The sequence below is a fragment of the Pristis pectinata genome, chromosome 13 (genome assembly GCF_009764475.1).
Source record: "Pristis pectinata isolate sPriPec2 chromosome 13, sPriPec2.1.pri, whole genome shotgun sequence".
Taxonomy (NCBI): domain Eukaryota; kingdom Metazoa; phylum Chordata; class Chondrichthyes; order Rhinopristiformes; family Pristidae; genus Pristis; species Pristis pectinata.
The window spans coordinates 44,910,793-44,923,134 of record NC_067417.1 but is presented as its reverse complement, the minus strand read 5'-3'; the positions used below and the strand labels follow the sequence as shown (position 1 = coordinate 44,923,134).

General features: G+C 39.0%; 1 protein-coding gene across 1 annotated transcript; it reads left to right on the top strand.

Annotated features, from left to right (window-relative positions):
* Window positions 1-1,247: 1,247 nt before the first annotated feature.
* Window positions 1,248-6,464, top strand: LOC127577177 (tyrosine-protein phosphatase non-receptor type substrate 1-like). Its single transcript, XM_052028135.1, has 6 exons — window positions 1,248-1,550; window positions 2,105-2,416; window positions 3,596-3,706; window positions 5,294-5,328; window positions 5,810-5,908; window positions 6,111-6,464. Exons 1-6 carry the CDS (start codon window positions 1,316-1,318, stop codon window positions 6,240-6,242), a joined length of 924 nt encoding a protein of 307 aa, XP_051884095.1. The 5' UTR covers window positions 1,248-1,315; the 3' UTR covers window positions 6,243-6,464.
* Window positions 6,465-12,342: the final 5,878 nt, after the last annotated feature.

The window sequence follows — 12,342 nt, the reverse complement described above, 5'->3', positions numbered from 1 at the left end:
AGAAACAACGCGGAGGGACAAGACAAAGGAAATGATGTTGTTCAAAGGCCAGGAAAATATCTGCATGGCTTCCCTTTCTCAGAAACTTTGCTCCTATCTCTCTTCCTCCAGTGTAACGCAACCCGAAAGCACATGGTGAAATTTCACTTGGACAGTGATTGCCTGAAATGCACGGCCCCGTCATTGACTCAGATTCCCTGGCAGTGCCAAAGTATTTTGGAGGTCAGAAAATATATTATCTTTTGTCTCTATTACACATCCTTATATCTAAATGCTAACTCCAAAACTCTTTCCGAAATAAACTGTACCTGACTTGGAATTAAATTTGACATACAGATGAGCAGTGGACACAACTATCTGTGCCAATACGAACAACACCCAATTCTATATCTCACTTTCCACTGCTTTTATGGTTCTTAAATACTCATCCATGGTTTTCTTTTACCTTTGAGTTCAACTATTAGGACTTGCTATTTCTGCATTACTGTCCTTGGTCAAAAAGTACTCTGGCAAGCTCTGACTGTATAAGCTTGGTGTCGAGTAAATTCCTGAGGTGTCCAGCGAAATTATATTCCCATATTTAAATTATGGTCGTTTCATTGCTCGCTATGCAACCTCTGCCTTTCTCCCTCCGTAATATCGCTCTCAGCATTGACTTTTCAGAATTCCCCATTCCATCGTTTTTGACGTTTCCCCGGTATAATTGTGATCATGCCATTTGTTCCAAATAGCTAAATTCTGCAACTCTTTCCAAAAACATCTTCACATCACTTTCCTCATGTAAAACTCTCTTCCGAATTTTTTTATGCTTGTCTGACTATTCTCCTGTCAAATGCCTGTGGTTCGGCACCAGTAGTATTTTGAGTTATGTTGTTTCACCGCAAAGAAGTGTGGACCTGCACACGTACGAAGGACGACAAACGTCATTGCGTAGCCCGTTAAAGTAAAATAGAGCAACCATTACTTGCATTGATGAAGGTAGCGAGTCACCAGTTGATTGCTTGCTCGGAATGTTATGACTGCAATGTTTTTGTTCATGCTCCTGTCTCTCTCGAGGATTATTTACACAGGTACCTCTATAGTCTCTTCAGAATTCTGTAAATACCCGAATATCCAAAACATTTATTAGCTCAACCGAGTGCAATAATTTTTCATGCCAAGATATATTCTGAAATGCTTGATTCCACGCTGAGTCTAACTTACCAAATGTTGAACACATCTTTTAACAGCTGCTGAAGAAACACGGATCCGCGTAACTCAAATTCCAGAACGAGTCATTATATTGACGGGAACAAACATCACCTTCCATTGCATTATGCCGCTTGCCTATGACAGTTCAGGAATCGAAGTTCGTTGGCGGAAACAGGGGGAGAATGAATATCTGCAAAGTGAAGTTGATGGCCGGAAGCGATTAGGCACCAAAGATAGATCAGGGGGCTATTTCGAATTGCTGAACGCAACTATCCAGGATTCGGGAATCTATCACTGTGTAGTCATGCGTCAGGGAAAAATTAGCGGAGAAGGAACAGGATCAGATCTAACAGTGTACGGTGAGTGACCCGAACGAGCGGGAATATCTGAAGTTATGACATTATGTTTCCAAACCGCTTTGATATTTTTAGAAGTATGAGGGTCCAGCCAAATTATGTTGAAACTGCTAACTGCATACTCTAAGGCCCCATTTACTGAATTGTCTAAACATTCCATATTACTTTCCAGAAAAAATAACATGTTAGAGTGACAACAAATATGGTCTGTTTCAAATCAGATAAAAGCAGCTCCTGACCATTGGTCTCACTCACAAAATGAAGCGCGATACTGTATAAATCACCACCAATTTCGACTCCAAAAGGCAAAGCGTTCTACAGATTGCGCGTCATTGAACCCCGTTGAGTTCAAGCAGCATTTAATTTCCCGAGCGGTTTCTGCTCTCCGCTGTGTGATCTAACGGATATCAGTAATTCATCTGTTTCTCCCTTGAAGGGACAGTCAGATAGGTGTGGATTTGCTGAGAAAGCCGGTCTGACCGAAAATTTCTTTGCTCTCCCACATTCTATGTTTAATTCCTTCCCGGTAACATGACTTTCTCACTTTCTATCCACAGTTCTTCCAACTCCATTAAAACTTTTCTCCAGGACACCCGGGAACAGCTCATCTGCGGCTCCGACACTTGTCTGTGAAACGGCTGAGTTTCACCCAAGCGATTTAACCCTTGCATGGTATAAAAACGGCACTGCGGCCAAAACCGAGATAAGGACCATTAAACAGCAAAATACTGAAGGACTGTATAAAGTTTCCAGCTCCTTGCGAGTGACGCAATCGGAGGTGAACGGGACTGTTTACATATGTTTGGTGTCCCATATCTCGCTCCGGACTCCTGCCATTGCCATCCACGCCGTTCCCAAATCTTACCCAGGTATGACGTGAAAACACCATGAAATGTTGTGACTTATTGTTGAATTCTGAGTTTGTTGATATTGATAAGGTTACCTTGAATAGATTACGAACATTTCAAAGTAAATAGTAACAACTTCTAGTTCTAATTCTCTGGAAATGACCGGCTAACTTTGGCAGCATTCAAGCTGTGAATACGAGATAGACATGGTGACTTTCTCCTCAGCAGTCTCCTTAAACCTTATATTAAATTTATTGTCTCAATTATATTTTTGGATTATATAAACAATGGGTGATGAAAGTCAAGTCATTTCCGTGATCTGGAGACTCGTTTATCACGGCATCAGATTCTGTTTAGGTGACCAGTTGTAAATGCATCCCGAATTAACCGCTTGGCAGTATGATTCCCTTCCAAGCTGCGGGTCTTTGGGACGGGAAACTACTTCGTGTATTTTACACGGCCTGAACCTTTCCACCTTTGACTGCCAATCCTTAACTATTATGGCGAATGCGTTCTCCCGCCTTTGTTAATTGCTGAAGTCCCTTTGGTGAACTGTCAGTAATATATATGCAACAAGCGTGGCAATGATGGGGTGCGAAATCTCCTGCTGTCATTGCCCTAGAATATGGAAATAGTTGGTTTAGTAGCCACTGTCGAACAATCTTTAGCGAGTTCCTGTATTTTTTGTATAATTTACAATGTACCTCCACGATGAAATGTCTCAAAAATATAACGTTTGCTGGACACTGCTTTGCTTCAGCGCATAAGCGACTGGGGATTCAATATGTTTTCTTTTTTATCCAACTCAAGGGGATATTCCTGAGACTGTGAAGCGTCATGGCTCACTGTATTATCAAGACCAGTCAAAGGAAAGAAACATTAAGTCCTTTCACCAATACCTAATCACCCGAAATCCTACTCGTTTTAACCACTGCTCCGCACACTGGAGACTGATAGTGTGCAATTATTTCAGGGCACACAAATTACTCAGGCCACATATTGCATTTTTCCGAGATCAAACTGCATCTGATGTGACGAGGAAAAATATATATTTTTGATTGTCTGAATGTCGTCATATCGGACTACTCTTCGTGGTTACTGTAAACTTAGAATTCAATTGAATCAACCAATAATTTCAAAATCTCTTCGGTTAACACCGCCTCAAAGTAGAATTCATTATCTATCCTTCTCATATTGCAGAATTCCACGACAAATTTCTCTACCTCTGGGTTTCTGGATGCGCCGTCGGTGGTTTTGTGATTTTGGTATTTATAATTATCATTGGCATGAGGTGCATTTCCATCAATAAACGTAAGTATTATGCTTATTATCAGTTTTTAAACTTAAGTATTCATTGAGGTCCCAGATAACACCGCTGGTAAATAATGGAATTTTTAACTGATGGTGCCGCAAAACAATTTCACAGGAACAGGAATTGCTCTGCCTACAAGCAATTCAGTATTTATAATTTGTCATTTTCTGGTTATGTACACGTGAAAGTTTGAGTCTGAAGAATAGAATAAGTGAAAGCTAATGGATTGTTTTATAAATTTCCTGCCTGCAAATTGCTTGGGTACAGCGGTATCTGAACATAACCAGAGATGCTTACCGGATTCGTGATGTTGCACATTCCTGAAAATGCGGCAGGACAATCTAATTGTACAAGAGAAAGGCCATTTTTCAACTCATACAGACGGACTATTCTCCTCAATGTGGATCTAGACTGTTTCTTAAGGAAACTCAGAGGATTATCCTCATTAGTTGCATCCGAACATATATTTCACGTTCTGATCTTTGCATGAAAATTTCCTTCACATTGTTTTTAAAGTTATCATTTGCTTATATCTGCAAGAGTCCTCTAGCAACCCGAAGCCACCATCTCCACCCATTCACAGTTAAGATCCCGATTCCTTAGGATGGGACACTGCAATGTTAATGCCAGTCGCAATCTTAGTGCCTGGGTTTATAATTTGGATATGACAGTCGCAAAACCTACTGTAGAACGTTGTAGATGTGATTTCATTTTTTCTTCTCAAAACAAAATAGAAATATACTGAGACTAGTGAAAGATAAGTGACCATGAAACTGTCGAATTGTTGCAAATTGCTAAATGACGCATTAAAGTCTATTGGAGACATAATCTTGCAGGTTTTGTTTTTACCTGATTTGGATTAAACGTGATTCCAGCCGCACACAAATCTAGTTGTTTATTAAGAAGCTGTCCCTCAAACATGGGAACTAAAGAGAGACTGTAAAGGTTGCATTTGTAAGTGGAACTTACCTTCTGAAAATGAATAAAGTTAGCTTTTTCTGTAGTTTCCCATTTCTTGTTACATTTTCTCTATTCGTTTTCTATTATACCGCAACTCAGACGACTGTTCTCCAGAATAAAAAGTCAGGGTTATTTGTAATTTTTTTTTACCTCGACACAGTCCGTTCATACTACCAAAACAGTCTTTCCTCTCTGCTTGAAATCCATTCTTTTCTCGTTAAAGGCAAGAATGGGTCCTATAAATGGAACATGTATTATAGTGTTGCATGGTTTTATGGTTCTCTCCTCTGACTTGAATTCAACGTGACTTTCAATAAATTCAACCATCAATTGATTTTCCTTGATGCGGTTGGTGGAGATTTTCATCGAAGAGCCTACAACACTCTTGATATGGTCTTCGCCACTCTTAATATTCACCGTCTTCCTTCTGAGACATAGCCATTTTGATTATGTTATCGCTTGTATTTCTCGGCGTTCAATTCCATTGGTCATTACTCTCTCCACATCCAAATCCAATCTCTTGTTCAATTTTATGTTGACTATTAGAAAAAGAATTAAAAGGACAGACCTGGATATGGAATAAAGATTTTAACTATTATATACAATTAAATGTCATTATTTCCTAGGTAAACACGGAAAGACTGCCGGCCATGAAGATTTGGTACGTGCATATTTTTTATTAATTCAAGAATACGTTTTAAGTATCAATAAGTATAGTTCTAAGGTTGATATTATGTCAGAACTCTCAAAAGTGATCATCTCTGTGAGGGATCATTCAAATAGTGTTCTCAGAATAACAATACTTAACTGTAGTTACAATGTCAATGTAAGTGGTTATGCGAAGGGAACAGCAAATTGGTAATTTCATTCATCATGTACTTAAATAATAATTGTGTCCATCTATCCAGTCCTTATGTTTAGAGTCATAGCTACACCTATGTTGTTAAATGACGTTGTGAAAACCGACAGGTTAAATCAAATGTGTATTCTATTCAGAGCCCATACAATTGGAAGAGCATTAGATTTATCAACTGTATTTTCAACATGTATATGGAGTCTACGCCATTCGCCTCACTGACTGATCAGCAGATATTGGTAACGGCCATTAAACAGTTATGTAAAATACTTCCTTTCTGACCCAGGGTGAAGAGAAAAAGACCCTGACTTATGCTGCTGTAGATACCAGCAAATCTAAAAGGAAACGGAGCCAGAAAGGCGAAGAGGAGACACCGTATGCACAAGTGAGATTCAGCAGTACATAAGGGGGTCATATATCACTCGTCGCTCATGAAATGTGATGCAAAAGGGCAATATTTGTTATGATCTTAACAGTTATGGTTTGTTGTTTCCAAAGTGGTTCGTCTGTGTTTTCATGTTTGCCTTCATAAGCAAGCCACAAGATAGTTTTTAAAAATGACTGTATTTGCAAATTTGGCTTCTTAGGTAAAACAAGGGGCTGTCCGGGAAGGACTGACGTACGCCACTGTAGAAGTGTCTGAACCCGGGAAAGCAGGAAAGTTTAAAACAAGGAACAAGACCACGGAATACGCTGAGTTGCAGAGAGCAACGCCATGAAGAGCAAAAGAAGACGTACACATCTAAAGAAGAACGAAATGTTAATAGATGGCACTAATTTCAGTTTCCTGGATTTTTTTTATCCTGCACGAATTTCAACGGAAAATAAAATTCTGGTAATTCGAAAAGCGACATAGGCCCGAAGTGATATTTTACTGCCCAAGAAGTGAAGGGCTTCGTTATTCCCATGTACATATCTACTTATGTTATCCAAATACTGAAATTGGGGGTATTATGTAACTACATTTAGAGCGGCCGCGTTCATCTTCAATTATTCAGGATTATTTGCCTGCATTTTAGAGTATTGTAATAAATTCTATTTTCAAGATAAATCAGAGTTATTAATAAAGTGAAGAACATATTCATGACACATATTGATTATGAATGACATGCTAGTTGCAGTATCATGCTGCAACTCGGATTTAATTGTTTGAACAAAAAATCGTATGATGCCTTTCAGAGCAAAACCAGATTTTTTTCTTCTTCTTCAGATTATCCTTTCTTCTATTCCAGCTCACCCTCTTGGAGTTGTCATTATAACGTTTTAGTTAATTGGCTGGTCCATAAAATTTCTGAATTCTACTTCATATGTCGGTACAGGTTTCACATTTGCACGCAAAATTGGCTGGATGTTCATTCTTTCCCGGACTGTATATTCACAATACTTTTGAAGCCTGCAGCCTCAATTTTGTCTTTTAATAATCAATGTACAGAATTCTAGTTAGATTCGTTTAAAAAGAACAATATCGCAAGGTACTGTATGTAATTTTATTTATGTGACGATATAAACACAATCCGTTGTAAATATATATGAATCATAATCTAGTTAATCTAAACTTTTGTAAGGCCTCTCCAACTGAGGTTAAAGCAAATGGAAAGAAATGCGCGGATAGAGTGACCACCACCTCATCCAGAACATGAAGGTTTGTTGTTTAAAATGTGCACATAGACCAATATGGAAACAGAAGCATAATTTTGCGGTGTTAAAATATTGAGAAATTGGTAATACAGGGACGGAAGCCCACAAAATCGAGTGGCTATTTGTTTGTCTTTGAATTTGAAATCGGGAAGGGTCGAGCCAAATTAATGTTTTTTCCCCTCTTTTAGCTTATATGTACGTTATTAAGATAAAGGCAGTTATATGTCTTTTCTTCATACATAGAGCAAATCAGCATTGCAATAGCACCATTGTTTTGTCCCCTTAAACTACATTTATTAATATCTTGCTGTCCAATCTCCATAGCCTTCAATATTCCACGTTTTTACGCAACTGCTTACCTCAGAGACGTGTTATTAGCTTCAAATTCCGCAAAAAAGGAAACATCTCCAAAATTCCCACAATCCAGTTACTTTTGCAGAGGATTTTTCATTTCCGCTTTAAGATTTGTGATTATTTAACTGAGCTCGCTTTCGTTATTTTTCAGGACCTCATGACCGTAATGCGACAATTGTTCACAAAGGTGTAAGGTTTTGCATGTTCTCATCGCATCTTTCTCAGTTTTTCTAACGAATGTCTCAGTTTCTCAAATCGCTACATAATCTCAGCCCGACAGTTTCTAAACGTACTTCGCCTTTTGTGAACGCATATCTTCCCACTGTTCTTCCACCTTCCATAACCTAAGTTCTAAACGTTTTGAAGCGCTCATACAACTGCACTGAAACATCAGTAGAAATAAAGTCAAAAACAGTTCTATATTACTTCATTCTGTGCCTCCTTATTGAAACTCAAGGAATCTTGGAAGAGTTTCCACACAAATACCCTAATGGTATCACCGCCCAGGATTTCTGAACTTGCTGTGCCTGCTCACCAAGTTCAATGTCCCACCATACAAATTCAAATAAAACTATAAAACTGATTTCACTTTTCGGTTGTTATCTTCAAAAGCGTTTAATTTCATATTCCTCTGTCATCTGCATCTGCTGCTAATTCTCCATTCCGCTGATATATATATATATATCCTTCCTCTTCTGGATCTCACAAGATCTAATTTTCATAGTGTTAACATCTTCAGATTTGGACGTTAATTCGAAAATATCTCCTGATTAATAGTTTATGGAAGCGGCGAATTAAAGCAATGCTGTTAAACTGTCTAAGAAACTCCAGACATGTTTTTTTCCCCATTTCAAGCTGTTTCCCTTTACCCTTGTACCTCCTCTGCACATCTAGTCATCTTGGTCCTTGTCAACAGATTCCGCTACGTTACACAACCATGACCTTTGAATGGTACACACCCATGACCTTTGTTTTGAATTTTCCTTCAGCTGTCTTTTCCTTCAACCAAACACATTCTGCTGAGCTGAAATTGGTGCTCATCGGTCATGATGAGGTCCCGTTTCAGCAAACAGTTGGAGTAAAAATTAGAAAGAAAGAAAGAAAGATGCAAAAGTAAGGAACTAAACGAGTAAAACCTCGTTAAATATGAATGTCTAATAACGAAATATGTGTCATGATTATATTGACAATCAGTTCTAACTTATTCGTAGGCTGTAATTCGAAGGTCAACCAGTGGAAAACATTGTTTTGTCGTTAGTTTATTCGCTATATTAATAGACTTCTAAATATAATCGACAATGACGCATTGCTTTCCAGCACCAAATACAAAATCAGGTCAGTGTAGTTCTGCAGTCCCTTTCAAATTTAGCAGTTAATTGCAACACTGTGAAAATATGTGTGTTGCAAAACAGAGGTTCAGAGGGCTTATGTAGCAGAGCATAATCGCCTCAAACATAGATTCTAATCGTTATTTTCCATTACAAAGTTTCCGGGCTCCACTAATTATTACACTTTAAGGCGGATGAAAGGTTTCTATACTTTCCATTTCCCATATAACGTTGTGTAAATTCCTTCCTGAAAGAAAAATAATAATCTGAAGCTGTTTTCTATATATATATATTACGTACACACTGATAATGAGATAATTGCAGAATCTTTATTGGTCTGTAGTCACCTCATCCTTTTGCCTATGAAATTATCGGATTTAACCTTTTATAACTATCTAGTAACGTGATAACTACTTGATCAAACACACTCACTAATTTTGAGATTATTTTACTGTAAACTTCACCATAATCCAAACTACAGCATCTGGTAAAAGGTTGAAACTGATTCTTTCTTTTTGGAAAACACAAGGCTTTCAATGGGTCTGTGCAAATTGATGGAGACCCTGTGAACAAGACAAAACCCAGTGGAAAATGAAGAACAGCAACCCCCGTTTTGTTAGTTCTGCTTTGAGTGGAAACTTAATCCTACTATTGCGCTTCAATGCTTCGCCTCAATTGTCCTAATCACAGTTTGATGTTTGATCATAGAGATGATCCGACGTAAAGTGATCGCGTAAACCAAATTTCTGCTAGTAGACTGGAGAAACAACTTATGATATAGAGTTGAAATTCCTGCAAATAATGAGCACTACTGACATTGATAGTTTTTCAGAAAATAATTAGAGTCCAGCTGTTTACACTGCTCACAGCGACGTCCATGTAAAGCGATCATATAAGCATCCAACTATCCCGGAATTTCACTTTGGGCTCTGGTGACAGATTTATTTTAACAGCGCTATTGGCTGGGAGCCATTTTTTACTATTTCAACAGCAAAATAAAGACACATCTATCAGCGTTTGCAAAACTGGGATGTGAATGCCCCCGATATCAATTGGAATTTAGGCACAGTTGATGCTAATTTGGGAAAACCTGCCTTTGCCTAAATCCCTGAAACTTTGGAATTGTTCAAATTACAGGCGAATAGTCTGCCTAAAACTCTGGCATGGCGCAGCGAACTGACTGTTGGAAGGCAAAGGCGAATGCGCCTATAACAAGCCAACCCAAACTAGAGACTCAGATCAGTGGTTGGTGTACAGCTGCACTAGAGCAAAGAGATTAGATAAACGCAATATCTTTTTTTTAAACTGTGGATGTTGGAAATCTAAAACAAAGTGAGAATATTCTGAAAACAGTCAGCATGTCAGACAGCAACTGTGGAATGAGAAACCGAGTAACGGTTCCGGACCGAAGACATTCGCCAGAAATGGGAAAACTTGGTGATTGATCTTAAATTGCCGAGGAAGAGGGGAAGGTTGCACAGGGCAAATGGAATCTCTCTGATAGAATGAGGTTAATTCTCCCAAGTTACAGACAGACAGAAATATGCAGAAAAAGAGAGCAGTCTGAATTTGGGTCAGAACTGGACATTTCTGCTGTAACATATCCATCTGTGATATCGGCTCAGATTTACCCTCTCCATTATCACAGTCTGACATTCTAGACATATCCCACAACCATGCATTACATAAATTTGACTTCCTTGCCTGTAGTGTCGCTCTCGAACTGCTCTCATTTTGAAGTTCTGTTCACTTTCCCTGTCTCTCCAACTGCCAGCATTAATCCACTGATTGACCTCTGTGTCTTATCCCCAAACCAACATTGGTTGCACCCTTTGAGAAATAGTCCCTTTGTCCTATTCATCCACCCCTTGCATTACCCGCAATTTATCAAACTTGCTTTCTCTCTTTTCTAATTCTGACAACATGTCTTTGACCTGAAAGCTTTAAATCTGTTTCTCCTTCCATATGTGCTGTCGACATAGTTGGGTACTTCTAGCGTTTTCTATTTTGTATCATAGAACATAGAACCGTACGGCACAAAACAAGCCCTTCGGCCCACCACGTCTGCACCAGTCATGATGCCAATCTAACTAATTCCCCTGCCTGCAGATATCCATATCACTATCTTTCCTGTCTGTTCACTTGTCAATCTAAATTCCTTTTAAACGGTACTATCCTATCTGTCTCTACCACCTCCTCTTGGCAGCACTCTCCAGGTACCAAGCAACCTCTATAAAGCAAGCTTGACTGCACATCTCCTTTTCCTCTCTCACCTTAAATCTATGCTTTCTAGTATTTAACATTTCCCTGTTGGGAAAATACTCTATTTACTCTTATCAATGCCTCACATAATTGCATATATTTATATCAGGTTGATCCTCAACCTCCGAAGATCCAGAGAAAGCAATTTAAGTTTGTCAAATTTCTCCTATTAGCTAATATTCTCTCATCCTGGCGAACTTCTTCTGCATTCTCTCCAAAGTCTTCACATCCTTCTTGTAATGGGGTGAACAGAACTGCACATGATACTCCAAATATGGTCTAACATTTTGTACAGTTGCCACATGACCAGCCAACGTTTTTACTCAATGCCAAGCATGACGTACACCTTTTTTACCAGCCTATCCACTTGTGTTGCCACTTCCAGGGAGCTATGGACTTGCACCCCAAGATCCCTATGTGCAGCAGTGCTCCTACGGGTCCTGCCATTTACTTTATATCTTCCTCTTACCTTTGACCTTATAAGATGTATTACCTCACACTTATCCGCATTAAGTTCCATCTGCAATTTTTCCACCTAAATTTCCATCGGATCTATATCCTGCTGTATCTGACAACATTCTTCACTGTCTACCATTCCACCAATTTTCCTGTCACCTTCATACTAACTTATCAGACCATCAACATTTTCATCCAAATAACATAGGTATATTACAAACAACATAGAACCCAGCAATGATCCTTGTGGAACACCACTGTTCACAGATTTCCAGTCAGAAAAATACTCCTCCACCACAACCCTCTGTCCTCTATGAGCAAGCCAATGTTTCATCCAACTTAGCAACTCACGGTGGATCTCACGTGACTTAATCTTTGATACCACTTAACATGAGGGATCTTGTCAAATGCTTTACTAAAGTCCATGTAGATAATATCCACTGCCCTACCCTCATCGATCATCTTGTTCACTCCTCAAAAAAAAGGTATCAGATAGGACCTCCCCAAAGAAAGCCATGCTATGGAATAAGTCCATGCTTTTCTTGTCCCTATGAATCTTCTCCAGTTGTCTCCCTGCCACTGATGTAAGGCCCACTAGCCTATAGTTTCCTGGATTATCTCGATTGCCCTTCTTAAATAGAGAAACAACACTTGCATTCTCCAGTATTCTGGAAACTCGCCCATTGCTAAAGAGGATAAAAAGATCTCTGTCAAGGCACCAGCAATCTTCTACCTTTCACCTCTCAGTATCGTGGGATAGATTCCATCAGTCCCTGGGTCT

Coding starts and splice junctions, on each gene's coding strand:
- LOC127577177 (XM_052028135.1), top strand. CDS start 1,316: ATGCCGCTTGCCTATGACAGTTCAGGAATCGAAGTTCGTTGGCGGAAA. Junction 2,417..3,595: donor CGTTCCCAAATCTTACCCAG/GTATGACGTGAA, acceptor CTCATATTGCAG/AATTCCACGACAAATTTCTC. Junction 3,707..5,293: donor GTGCATTTCCATCAATAAAC/GTAAGTATTATG, acceptor ATTATTTCCTAG/GTAAACACGGAAAGACTGCC.